The sequence below is a fragment of the Pleurodeles waltl genome, chromosome 5 (assembly GCF_031143425.1).
Source record: "Pleurodeles waltl isolate 20211129_DDA chromosome 5, aPleWal1.hap1.20221129, whole genome shotgun sequence".
In the NCBI taxonomy this organism is placed as follows: Eukaryota; Metazoa; Chordata; class Amphibia; order Caudata; family Salamandridae; genus Pleurodeles; species Pleurodeles waltl.
The window spans coordinates 1,669,042,598-1,669,056,849 of NC_090444.1; the positions used below are offsets into that span (position 1 = coordinate 1,669,042,598).

The following is a 14,252-nucleotide window of genomic DNA, read 5'->3' on the forward strand; positions in this document are numbered from 1 at the left end:
TAATGAAATAACAGCCATAGCATCTCATGCCATTTGACACAAAAACATAACCAGAACAATATACCTCCCCAAATCAGCTTCAATTATTTTTCAACTATCATCGCTGTGTGTTTTGGGATTGCAGCCTCCCAAGCTACTTGTTGGACCCTCCTGCCTTGGGAAAACAGAATTCATGTAGCGTACCTCAGGGATCTGCTATGTTACTTAGGCTATTTAAAGTTCGCATGTGGCCACTGGTCTAGATGCTGCACTTGTAACATATCCAGTTCCAAATGTATGCAGACAACCTGCAACTTCACATATGGATGGGCAGTTTATAGGTTCAGCAAGAAAACATGCCATAATACCCAAATTATATTTACTGCTGTATGAAGGAGAGCTATGTCTGAGAGCGCTCTGACAACAGCCTTTCATTCATCTGGCTAACTGAATTACGAACCACTCCACCAACTAACTAAATAGTCAAGAACTTAGGAATGCAAGTTGATGAAATGTTCCCTCCAACCAACAAGTTAACATAATGATTAAAAACACCAACATCTATCTCAGGCTACTAAGAAACATCCCGACGCTGCTCGAGTTTGCCATGCTGCATCCAGGGCCTTGGTGTTATTGAGATGCAGCCATTGCAACTTTTTCAATGCGGGAGCCCCAAAAATAGAAAGCACAAAATTATACAGTCTAAAAAACAAAGCAGTCAAACTCTACCCTAATTTAAAAAATCTGTCAGAAACTTAAAGATCTTCATAGGGTTCTAGTTGTTCAGACAGTGTAATTCAGACTCCATGCACAACATTCAAGACTTAATTTCCTCTTTATATCTCAAATTGTGTCCTCCAATCAAGAAAGGCAAAACTAAGCGCACAAACCAGTTACAAATGCACAAAGGGTAAAAGGCCACCGATTAGGGTGCTGGGCACCACACTGTGGAACTTATTTCCATCAGACCTCGGGTCCTGACTTAAACTGGCAATGTTCAACCAAAAGTTGAAAACAACCCTATTCACAGATGTGCAACCCTCCCCAACACATGCTCAACGAAAGCACTTGGAATTGCCATAATCCATGAGTGACAGGCCACGCAAAGTGTAAAGTTCTCCTTGATAGCTATGGCGACAAAGCAGTCATATGTTTCGAACCCTCCAACCACTGACGCAGATCAATCTTTGTGTGGGGCCCAGGTGCATTAAGATTTTGCATCAACATTCCACCCATAGGTGCAACAGTTCTACAAAGCTGCTTCTGTGAAAACCTTATTATATCGCCTTGACATACTATCATAGCCTTTGCAGTACTGCACATTTAAACACATTCTAAATGTACTGCCATTTTGTAGTTACAAGTTGAACGTTGCACATTTAGTCTGACTGCTTCAGTATGTTAAGCCTCGTTTTGAAGTTGGCACAGATAAGTGAGAACTGCAGATTTAGTGAAGCCAGCTGTCTACCATACTCCACTGTATCAATACTTCAAGGTCTTCCTGAATTTTTCCCACAAGAAGATATAGGAACTTGCTCATTAGCTGCTATCCAAAGTTTCATAGAGCATGACATGTTCTATCCGCTTCTTGCTGCATTATAGAGAGAGTTTAAAAGAAAGTTAAAACCCAAGTGAATATAGCATTGTTTGGTTCAATGGCTCAGGTGGCTGTTGAAATTGAGAATTTACACTGAAAATACTTTTGCTGCTATATTTTCATATTAAACATGTACTAGACATTAATGGACTTCTCAGAATACTATTTTCTTCCACACTTCCATCACAAGTTAGTGCTTAACAAAACAGTAAATTAAAGAAATAAATAAGGCAGACACAATGCATGTATCTCATAAATTGTATACATTTTTAGCCAAAGGATTAAGCTTTAAAATAATTACATGTTGTCTTATCAGTTAACACATTTGTATAATCCATTGTAGCAGTATGCTAACAAATTTTAGATGAAAGTTACACGTGGTATCGATAAAATAAATTTGTATCCGTTTCCTATACTGCCTGGTAGACAGGTGGAGAAAATGGAGAAAACCTGATAAATGAGTATGAAAGAGAGACTGTGTGATAGAAGAGCACATTGTACAACGTGCTATCATTCATACTGAAACTAGTAAAATACGTTTGGTGATCTTCAAATTTGTATTTTTCTTTAGATTAAGCACCATAAAGGCTTATAGTGAGTTTGGTGGACCACTTATAAGTGATTTAGCGGGCCTTCCGTTCTTAGCTATTTTCATTCTGGCAGGATACTCAAACCAAAAAGGTATGCCTACAGAGTTTTGTGTTCAGCTAAGAGCCCTTTTCTTGGGGTACTGTGTCTTTTGCATAGTCTTGCGCAATTCCAATCTTAGTACCATTCCAAATGGCCATTCGCAGTTTTTTTTCACCTGGGTTTGTATCTGCAACATGTGTGGATAGTGTAGAGGATGGAAGATTAGAGCTCAGGTTTGTTTTGCTGGTGTTGTCATGAATATCGCCATTCGATGCTCCTTTTCAATTGCAAAATCTTAGTCAAGGGTGATTCCCAAGACTGATTCTAAGACTGAAGGCTCACATTTGTTTTTTTTGTGCTTGATTTCTTTACAGGGAGTTTGGAACTATGCCTTTTCCTTTCTAGTTGTTGGAAAGTTTATGCCGTGCGGAGATCCATTGTTTACCAGCTGTCTTATTTTTTGGGGGTTGGTGGATTTACTGGCGGTGATGGTGTCAGTGCAGTATGATATCCAGGAGGTGAAGTTGTGGACATCTCTGTCGATGTCCAGAGTAGAGTCAGGAGTTTGGTGTGTGGAGTCCAGAGGGTTGCAGTTGAGGGTGTCAGACCATTGGTTTTTGGATATTTTGCTCCAACTTCGATTTGAGGTGGGAGGTGGTCTGTGTATTCTGCTCAGTGTGAAGAGGTAGTGAAATGGATGATGGAGTGGTTGGTCCAGGTGAGCATGGAGGTGCAACTGTATTTGATTTTATTGCTCAAGCTGAAAATGGGGTCTAGGGTGTGTCCAGCGATGTGTGTGCAGGCAGTGACTATCTGTCAGAGGCCGATGATTCCCATGCAGTCCAGGAGGTTGGAGGTGTAGGCATTATTGGTGTCATCTAGGTGGAAGTTTAGGTCCCCGAGGAAGATGTAGTGTTCGGTGTCGATGGCTTGGGGGGGGGGACTGATTTCTGGGATGGCATTGCAGAAGCCAGGGCGAAGTCTGGGGTGTCTGTAGATAAGTGTCCTTTTGATGGTGGTGCAATTGTCGATGTTGAACTGGAAGTTGATGTGCTCCACAATAGGTGTGCTTGTGTCTGCTGTGGTTGCGCAGTGGATTGATTCTATGTGAAGTATGGCGATGCCTCCTCCAAGTTTGTTGGCAGGCTGTGGTGGATGATCTTGTAACCACCGGGTATGGCAGCGGCGATGTCAGGAGCTGAGGCGGCGTTTAGCCAGGCCTTTGTGTAGAAGACAAGGCCGGGTGCGAAGGTGGTGATGATGTCCCATTTCTCGGTTGCATGTCTTGCTTGGGAGCGGACATTAGGATGCAGTGTAGTTGACAGGTGGTCATCGAGACTGGAGGCAGTTGTTTGGTGGAGTGCACTGGTGGGTTGGTAGGGCAGGAGAACCGGCACTGTTGGCAGGTGAAGGGGCCGGCTGAGGTACTCGGACAGGCAAGGCAGCAAAGCTTGTTGCGTGGTCGGGTGGTGAGCTCTGCTCCTGAGTATCAGTGGATGGTGGGAGAGCCAAGATTACTGGCCCTGGGCGCAGTACAGGCACGGATGGGCACAGACAGGCTTGCCTTTGGCGCTTTCAGCACGCCAGCGGGGCAACAACCTGGCCTCTACTACTAGTCCTGGGAGGAAGGAGGGGCTAGCAAGGAGGCAGGAAGGTGGGAAAAGACAGAAGCTGCAAAAACCAGCAACAAAAACAAGAACAATAACAAATACAACTACAAGCATTAGCTACAGTTAAAGACTATTGCAACAAACGACTAGAAACGAGAAACAACTACAAATACAAACAATGACTAAAATTACAGAGAAATACACTATGGCAATAAAAGTCTGGAAATGGGAAAACAAAATACAAATACAATGAGGAGACTGGCAGAGGGGCCAGAAGGACCCAGGCCTCTCTGACTGAGGCCAAGACAGCAGTGCCTCAGCATTATCAGCCAGCAGCTAGGGAGCGGCGTGCTTGACCAGGAGGTCAAGGGCTACTGCTCCAAACTCCCCAAAAAAACGAACTGCATACAAGAACACTCTCAACCTTTACCACAAACTCCTAGAAAATGCTAGAAAACAGGCGTTGGCCACTCACATTAAGGACAGAGCCAACCACAGCAAAGAGCTCTTCAATATCGTCAAAGAGTTTGCCAACTAATCTGCATTAGAGAACACTATCCACCCCACCCAGGAACTGTGCGACTCCCTCGCCCCCTAATTCCACAACAAAATGACTACCATCCTTCAGCAACTTTGCACCCCAGCCCACCGCAACAGACATCATTAGCCTCCTCAACCTCTCAGACACCCCTTCCAAGCATAGGATCTACAAGTGGAATCAGTTCACCACCCAAAATCCCAGAGACATCCTGAAAACCATCCACTCAGGATCACCTACAAACCCATGCCCACAACACATGTTCAATCTCAGCATAAACAGCATTGTCAGCAGACTCACAGATATCCTCAACTCACCCATCAATTTAGCTACTTACCCTGACGACTGGAAACACGAGGGTCAAACCCCTGCTCAAGAATCCCTAAGCCAACCCCAACAACCTCAAAAACTATCAACCAATCTCCCTGCTTCCTTCTCCAGCAAATGTACATGAGAAAGTCATCAACCAGCAACTCCTGGCATACCTAGAAGACAACAACTTGCTGGTTTCATTACAGTCTGGATTAGACTCCAATCACACCACAAAACTGCTTTAATACCCAGTGCAATTGACACCAGAATCCTCTAAGACCAAAGAGACTCAGCAGTCCTCATCCTCCTTGACCTCTCAGCGGCTTTCAACAGTCTCCAACACAGTCTGCTCAAGAGGCTCAGCCAGATCGGCATCCGGTGAGACACCCTGAAATGGATTGCTTTCTTAATCTACGAACAGACAAAAATAATGCATGTCCCTCCGCTCACCCCTCTACCCAAGCCTAGCACCTACGGTGTTCCCAGAGGCTCTTCCTTCAGCCCCCCTCTTCAACATCTACATGACTCCCCTGGCCAACATCGTAAGAAACCATGGACGAAACATCATCTTCTATGCAGAGAACATGCAGCTCATCCTCTCACTATCCAAAGACCGTCCAGATCTAAGACCAGTTTTCATCTCTCTATGATCATCATAGCCGAGTGAATGAAGGACAACTGCCTCAAACTCAACACCGACAAAACTGAAGTTCTGCTACTCGGAATCTCCACCTCACCTTGGGACCACTCTTGGTGGCCAGTGGACCTACGGGCCCCCACCACCCTGACAGAAAATGCCTGCAACCTAAGGGTCATCATCGACAACAAACTAAGCATGATGAACCAGGTCAATGCAGTATCCTCCACCTGCTTCCGCACCCTTCGCCTTCTACGTAAGATCTTCAAGTGGTTCCCCACTGACAACAAGCCCTCATCACTAGCCGACTGGACTATGGTAACACTCTTTATGCCGGACTCACTACACACCTCACAAAAAAACTCCAAATCATTCAGACTGCAGCAGCTATGCTCATCCTCGATCTCCCAAGAAGGACATACATATCCCCACACCTCAGGAACCTCCACTGGCTCCCCGTACACAAATGAAGCCAATTCAAGCTGCTGATCCTCACCTACAAAGCCATACACAACCAAGGACAAGCTTACCTCAACCACCAGCTAAACTTTCACCACCTACCAGACACCTCTGCTTTGTCTCCCTCTACCTCACCCACACACTCCACATATGAAGAAGCAACTACAGAGGAAATGCCTTCTCCTACCTGGCAGCAAAATCTTGGAACAATCTCCCTAGGAGAGCCACAATCACCTGAGGCCCTCCACCACACCCCCATCCTGGATTTCAGAAGACAGCTCAAGGCCTGGCCTGGCTCTTCAAATGAGTCCCTCAACTGGATCCCAAACAGCTGACACGGCGCCTGGATACCCTTAAGAGTGATAAGTGCACTCAACAAATCCAGTAATTGATTGACTGATTATGGTCTTTGGTTTGATTTTCTTTTAGGTCTGCCATATTGGACAGCTATGGCTAGATGGATAGAAGAACTATATGTGCTTGAATTGAGAGATAGTGAGATCAGTGTGTTTGTATAAGATGGTCGCAAGCAGTTGGTAGGATTCTCCTGGGAGTGACCTTTCTTAATCACATGCTGGGAGCGTAAATTTTGTCAGGATTAGATTCACAGACTATGTCACTTCTTGTTCATTTTCATTTAAAATGTAAATGAAAGCAGTTGGACCTTCTTATTTTGTGCTCTGTGTGCGGAAAAGTAACTTTTGTTGAATGGCGCCTGCAGTTAGATCTTTCTTGTGTAGAGAGTCAGGCAGATTTCAGTTTCTGTGTTTTCCCCACATGTTTTCAGACAGTCACAAAGTTTGCTTCAATCTCTTAGAAGCTGACCAATTATGTTCAATCACAGTTCATATTTCCAAGGTTTCATTGGCTTAACAGGGTGATTCGTAGTTTCCAGATTACCAAGGTTTCGCAGACTTCACAGATCATGTGTGTTTTCACGCATGGTGTTTATAGCAGAGTCACTGTGTCATACCTTATATTACATGATTGTAAGGAACTATGTATCGCTCGTTCTGCATTTTTACAGTGGATTCTAGACAAAGGAGCAATTACAGAGCCATCTTGGTTTCAATTCTGCACTGCAACAGGGTACCTTCTTTGTTACTCACTGTGAGTAGGCCTTCCCTGGACAAAGTGCGCTTTAGCTGCAGTGTATATCCCATCAGATTCCATAAATAACCTCATTTTGATCGGTCACAGTTGCAATGTCTGAATCTGTGTTCTGCTTTACAGAGTGGATGGCACCATTTTGAGAATTACCAGTAATGTGTGCTTATGTGTGGAATTTCTGTACATACTCATTGGAGATTCTGCCTCATTTACTCGGTTTTGTATGTGATGTTGTTAGTAGAGTTATGATGTTATGTATAGGTCTTACATTTCTGCTTCCTTCCATTATGAGCCAAACCTCAGTTGCCTCTCTGAGACCACTATGTGCTGCATATGGTTGCGAGACTGAAGAAGGATATGTGTGTTTCTACTCCCTTTCTGTGACGCTGTTGGTGTCCGATGATGGCATGAGCTCCAGGAGGGTGTTTGGGGTGTTACACCCCCCTAAAAATGTATTCTGTAATAAATAGTTGGGTACAGGTGCTTTCAGTCAGGTAATGTGAAGTGTCTGTCGGATTTCAGCTGGGATTTTTACATGTTTACAGTGACACTCTCTCTTGTCTATGTTTTGAAGGCCGTAAAAATGTTGATTAGTTTGAAAAACATTGCTTTTTAAGTACCCCTAACAATCCACATTCCTCTCTTTTTCCTCTGCCCCTCATACTCCCCTTATGTACTGCTTCACGTGTAATGTGTTTTAACAACACGTCCCTGCATGATTGTTGGAAAAGCTGAGGCTCACACCTCCCCTGTCATACTGACCAAGCGAAGCCCCTGGATGATGGGCTGTACCTTCAGCAACAAGCAGACAATCCTTCCTGGTTTTGAGGTGTTGGGAAAACACAGAACAATTTGTGTGTTTTGTAGGCAAACATGTATGTAAACTTTCATGTGCAATGAGAACCCCAAGAGCAACAAGAAAGAGCTTGATTAGTGGATAAGTCATGCAGCTTGCCAACTCAGGCAACAGTCATTACCAACCTGCAATACAGATGCCTTCTCGTTCAGCTGTTTAATGTCTTTGGAGGCTGCAAGTTGCAAGGACCTTTAAGCCAAATATATGATAGCATGATATTAAAATTCAAAGCTGTTAGGTGTATATTCCTAGATGGCAAATGTAGGAGACACATGCCAACAATATGGCTTTGAAAATGAAAGGGAACATAATGGTGTTGATAAGGATCCCATGAATCGTTAAGAAATAACGCCAAGGATTGTTTTAAGTTGAACATGTTTATTCTTTCAAAAAGAACCCCGGCTGCAGCACACGGACCCGCCACCTCTACTCCTGCCGTCGGCCGTCTCCAACCGCCCTCGAATGTCATACCACATTCTTCCCTTAACATTCTCCCATTCTCTGGCTCACGCGCATAACAATCGCGAGCCAGATACCATTCAACATAAGCTAATTCATTATCACTATAACACATTAATGATACATCTACGATATAACAAATGGTATATCTTACATGCACAAACTGTGCAGTGACAGATGGGCTCATTAGGACAGGTGAATCCCACAGTGCTCCAACTCTGACTCTCACCACTGACTAAATGCAACTTTGTCAGTCGTGTTTTCAGTTCCTGAAGAAAAGGACTGAGGAGTTGCACGGTGCCTGTGTGTGGGATGTTTTCAGAGCTGGGCCAACACACGTGCAGAATGATTGTGTGGGAGAAGCCAGCAGGTGAGTCCTGCATCCTTGTGATGAGCTAGGGTTTAGTCAGAGAAAGGGTTTTACATTTTTACCTCAACGACTGGCAAACATGAAACTTTTCACTGCTACTGAGGATCTAGGTGGTGGAAGGGAGGGGAAGAACTGAACGATGGCAGTATGGCTGTCATGCAGATTAAGGGAGGATCTAGACTGTGCAGCGGGGTTGAAGTTGGAACATGAACTAAAGCTGTGATCCTACTCCCATATCTAGTCCCTACCACTGTGCCTGTTGCTGTGTGCGATTTTGTGCCTTTTGATGTTCTTGTGCACTCCCATGACTTGAGGTGAGAGAGTAAATCGAATATCATTTTGATGTCAACAAATGGTAGGTATGCCATTAGGATAGCATTTTTGCTTCAACTTTCTGACTCAACACTAATTCGAATACAGTTTACTACAGTAATTATTACACAATAACATGAAGGGAACCATAATTATTACGCGTTATTTTATAAATTGAAGGAAGTACCTAAAGAGATCCTCTGTGTCCTCATCTAGGATTGTGTTAAAGGCGGCAGGTTTGCTCTCACAAGCAGTTGGCAGCAAAAGTGAATCACCTAGTTTAACAGTTCCACCAAGGTCTTGATCTTCGAATAATTTCAGATCTGTTGATTAAACAACATAAATATTAAACTCTGTTATTACTAGCATATGAAAAGCTAGTACATGAGAACAAGAGCAAAAAAATATACATGGGGCCATATTACAGAAATGACTTGGGGGAGCAACTAGCATTTGTGCCCACTTCGTGCGCCCCAAGAACATTTTGGTATTACAGAAAGGACCGGAGATGCTTGTGTGGCCCTTTTTATAATACAGATAGCGATGGCACACATATAGAATTAGCGATGAGGGCGTAGCCCATGCAAATGAGTGCCTGTGCCGTATTATTGATGCAAAGGCAAAGAATCTGTCAGGAGGCGCACTGACAGTGCGGCATAAAAAGCTGGTGCACTGTCAGTGAGCAACCTGATGGCAATCCTCTGGAGGGCATCAAGGGGGTCCTATGTATCCCTAGACATCCCCTTGCGGGCGGGTGCAGTCACTCACCGCAACCACCTGCAAGGGGACCTCTCTCCCCTCTTAAAAGTTCAGGAGGGTTGCCGTCTGCACAGTACAACATGTAGCAGCTCTGAAGCAGTCGCTCTGTATTTCACTTGAATGCTCTGCTCTCAAGTCAGCAAGAGTTTAAGGCTGCCCAGAGGACAGCGCATTAAACATAATAGGGTGCACATGAGGGTGCAAATGCCCGTTGTGCCCCCAAGGCACTTCTGTAATACAGCCCCTAAACTCCATTCACAGCATTTTAAGGTACTTTAAGGATTTGCAAGACAAGCCTGTTCAACTAAAGAGCAATCATATAAACATACTTTTTTCCATAATGTGTACAGAATATATATATTATTGTTGTGTATTTAATTATAAAGAGCACTACTACCTCACCTGCATGCATCATGGTGCTAGGACACTAGGTGAAGGGCACCAGAGAAGCAACAGAAAACAGTCACAGAACGCAAAGTCACAGAAAACGGCTTCCATGTTGAAGCAGCTGTAGCGCTTCACAAATGGGCAATTTAATTCAAGGTTAATAGAAGAAGTATTTTCAAGTGCTCAGCGTGATGGTCCATAATAACACTGGCTACAAACGGGGGACTGTTCCACAGTTTGGCACCAAGGTAAGGAACTTTTCGGTTCCCCTAGAGCAGACACACTTAAAGAAGGGGATTATCAGGGTGGAGGAATACATCGGATCTGACCTGCCTCTCTGGGACAAGATTAGTTGGAGAAAATGGATCCAGTTCTGTAGGAGGCCCTTTGGACCGTACACACTCACTTAAAATGACATCTTTGTCTGAAATGGAGCCAGTGAAGGGAACAATGGGTTACAGAGAAGTGACCATACTTTCACAACCCACGGGCCATTACAACTGGAGCATTTTGTAGTTTTTTTTAAATTAACTGACTTAAGATCCAACTTTAAATATGAAATGAGGATTTGTCATGAAGCGAACATACAAACAATTAAAAACAATATAAGGGGATCAGATTAGAGCTCGTACTTTTACCATCTTGTTAAACGGGCATACTAGCTACTAAGACAGCTACCTTTAGACTAAGTAATGTCTCAGGGCATTCAGGGGAGTCTGAGAAACACAACAAAAACCCTATCCAATCTGCAGTTATGTGTGGGTCCTGCCATATACGTTACCATTATTAACATTAGTATAATAAAAGTTTACAATGTTTACAAATGCCTTCAAATACCAGAGTAAACCCCCTCCCTAAAACACCTACAAAAAAACAAACATTGGCAGAGCCAAGAGATAGTGCCTTTGAGACCTATTGGCTCTGCCAACACCTTTTGTTCAAGCTGCACGACATGGACATTGCCGAGTTTGGCAATGGTTTGTAGCCAAGCTGTACAGCAGTGTGGCTACTGTGCAGTATGGCTAAATATAATAAAATACAAAATAAAAGGGCTATGACATGTCCAGATGTAATATGCTTTTTGAAAAAACGCATTAGCCCTGACTACGTCATATGGCTTTTTAAAATTAGTTTCAGCCACGCTCCAAAGAACAAACACTGCTGTATGGCATGGCTACAAAACATTGCCAAAGAAAATAGCTCTGACATGTGAGACATACTGGCTTTGCAAATGCTGCTTCTCTAGGTCAATTATACAAGCCGCTTCTCACAAGATATCCCATATACTTAAACTGTGCTCATTTTTCGACTTCTACATCAGGGATATATTTGGGATGTCTTTATTTTGCTCTAATGATTTCAGACTGTTATAACCACTTTGTTCCATCTAGTCTTTTGTGAGAGAAATCCAACTACATAGCACGGTTAAGAAGGCCGATACTGGACTGGCCATTCCACCACTCTGGCATTTACCCATAGGCAAGGGCGTCTTTCAGGGCTCACTGGGCGATGACACAATCATGAAAGACTCCATGGCTCATTCTAGTTGCGACCTTTCTGCGATGGCTATTTTCTGGTTTCCAGTCTGGCTCCGAGGATGATGTATTAAAGAATGGCCTTTTGGTCAGAGAAGGAATGGAGGACGCAATATACAACCCCATTTCTCCCTCCCTGGCTACCAGCAACAATCCTTGTTTTCCATTCAACTTTTTGCTTGCGTTTTCTTTTCTTTACACTAATCTGTTTTGTGTGCCATTTACAATGAAAATGAAAAGTTATGATATAAATCAACAAAAACATCATCATAATTACCAAATTTAGCACTAAGAAGTTTACGTATTTGAAAAGTATGTTACCGGTCTTGGTAAAAGATGTCTTCCTGGTGCCTATGGGTACGTCTTTTGCAACACCAAATAAATCTTCATCAGGGTCCACCTCTTCATCAAACAAGGCAAGTTTTGATTTGGGCTTCGGCTGCTCTACCTTGACTGCAACTTTCTTTTTGGGCTTTTTGGCTCTAAAACAATGAAAAAATGGAAGATAACGTTTTGTTGTAATAATTCATAGTCCAACTTTTACATCTTCAAATGCACGTATTTATGTATGAGAAATGACTAAGGAAAAAATTAAAAAGCATGAGAATTTCAGTTAAAATTATGGGCAGAGTTGGTCGGTAATCCCGGGTCAAACCATTTAATTGGGCCAGCCATTTGCTGACATCGTGACATAGGTATGGTAATAAAATACTGAGGACCAGTGGCGGCTGGTTTGTATTTAAGGCAGAGGGGGGAGGGGGACAATAATGTTATATATATTTTTTTTTTTTAAAAGGTACTTATCTGGATTTCACTGAACTCTCAAGAGATTCCCCAAATTACCAATACCTTGAGCACTGGTAATTCCGGGGAAGCAAGGGGTAAACTTTGGGATCTCCAATTGGTCATCTGAATCCTGTGGTTATTTCTCATATTGCCCCGATAATTCATCGAGATATTGCGCATCATTTCAGCAGGTGAAGTTTGCAGATGAAACACTCCCAGCTTGTGCTGTTTGTACAGGAATTTGTAATCGAGATATGCCCCAGTGAGGCTAATTATGAGGGCATCAGAGGGTTAAGCTTTTGGTCAAAGGACAGATATATGTATGAGATGCTTATCTGACAGCTGCTATAGGTCTTTCTGCCCTTTACTGATGCTGACGGGGTTAGATTACTTACGTTTAAATTAACTGCTAACACATGGGGTAGGCTGTGTTAAGTGTTCTCTATTTAATTTGTGCTTCCCTGGCCACCGTCACTTCCTAATGACATTAGGAATGCTATGCGTTGGTTCAATATTGTTTTTCTTTTCTGGAGTCTGACTTGCCGCTGGAAATGTGCCATGCTTTGTTAGGTCTGGCTTTTGAGACAGCTTTAGCTGTCTTGTCGTAGTACTGTTTCCCCCCAACAAAATCATACCTAATAGATGTACATAAAAGGGTTTGGTTTCAACCAATGGTCTGCTAAACTGTCACTCACATTTTGCTTCCACCCTCCACTGCATACAGCAAGGGGAAATGGGTCAGCCCCCTTTCACCATTGGCTTCTGCATCTTTGTGTGACTACAAAAGGGCTGTGCTCACTGTTCACATTCGCCTAATATTATCTCCTTTCTCTTCAGTGCCAAAGTTGGTTCAGAGTCTTTTTTTTATTTTGTATATTTTATTAACTTCTAATACTGGTTATTTGTTTTGCCTACACTCCTTTTATAACTTATGTTAAAAAGTGTTTAAGTGACACTGTACTACCGTAGCTGCCTGCGATTTGAGTAATTGCTTAGGTGATGATTTATTTTGCGTCCTTCACAATTAATAATAATAAAATGCATGACATAACTGATTGTCTTGCTATTTAAAACAAAACATCACTAACAAAACAGCTACATTGGTGAGCATGTTGTATATGTAATTTCGTTTATTGCAAGCATAAGATGGAAACTTTTGGGTGACAGCATATTTTCATTTTTCCTTTTTACTTCTGTTTGCGTTTGACTGCAATGAAAAAAAAAAAAATCACACCAGCTTGCCAAGACCAGAACTATTGGCTTTGCCAATGCTTTTTTTTAATATTGTTCTTCATTTGCTGAAGTTTCCCAAGCTCAAATCGGATGTTGCTACAGTTAGGGATGGGCGTGTCCTGTTTTTTTCAGGGCGTTTTGGGTCATTCACTTGGTGCTAGGTAGAAAAGGGTAATGCGTTTGATTTTATATTACAATACATGTATTTAGTAAGGGGTTTTAACCACTTTGGAGAGGCCCAATCTCATACTGGTCTGGTAAGGCAAGACTGTGGGACATTATGCAGGTGGATTGTGAGGGCTATTGCCACGTGGAAGAATTTTGGAACTGCACAATATCTCCATGGATGGCACTAGTGGCAATCAATGAGCTATGATGCGGATACTGTGCCTGAACATAACGAAGTGAATTGGTTCACACATCCATAAAACAGCAACATCATGTCAGTGAACCAGGTCTGTTATTACTAAGCTTTCCCATGCCCGTGTTCGATGTTCTTTAAGGATTAGGCATGTCAGTTACCTTTATTAATGATAATAACTTTAGCAGGATTTTCACATTGACTGAATGTGGAAGTCTAAGCCAGGTAAGAAGAGGATGCAATGCTCAAAGTAGTGCTTGGTAGTGGATGTGGCATTAGCCAGTTTTGCAACTGCAGTGTACTCTTCCAATTTGTGCTTTAC

At 42.9% G+C, this 14,252-nt stretch overlaps 1 protein-coding gene across 2 annotated transcripts in view; it reads right to left on the reverse strand.

Annotated features, from left to right (window-relative positions):
* HS1BP3 (HCLS1 binding protein 3) overlaps positions 1 to 14,252 on the reverse strand; it is a 273,807-nt gene that overhangs the window by 55,428 nt on the left and 204,127 nt on the right. For both annotated transcript variants that reach the window (XM_069235999.1, XM_069236000.1), the window contains exons 5-6: positions 11,872 to 12,032; positions 9,057 to 9,192 (exon numbers count right to left, since the gene is read on the reverse strand). In XM_069235999.1, the coding sequence (XP_069092100.1) occupies positions 9,057 to 9,192; positions 11,872 to 12,032 (297 nt within the window). The remainder of the gene's footprint in view (positions 1 to 9,056; positions 9,193 to 11,871; positions 12,033 to 14,252) is intronic.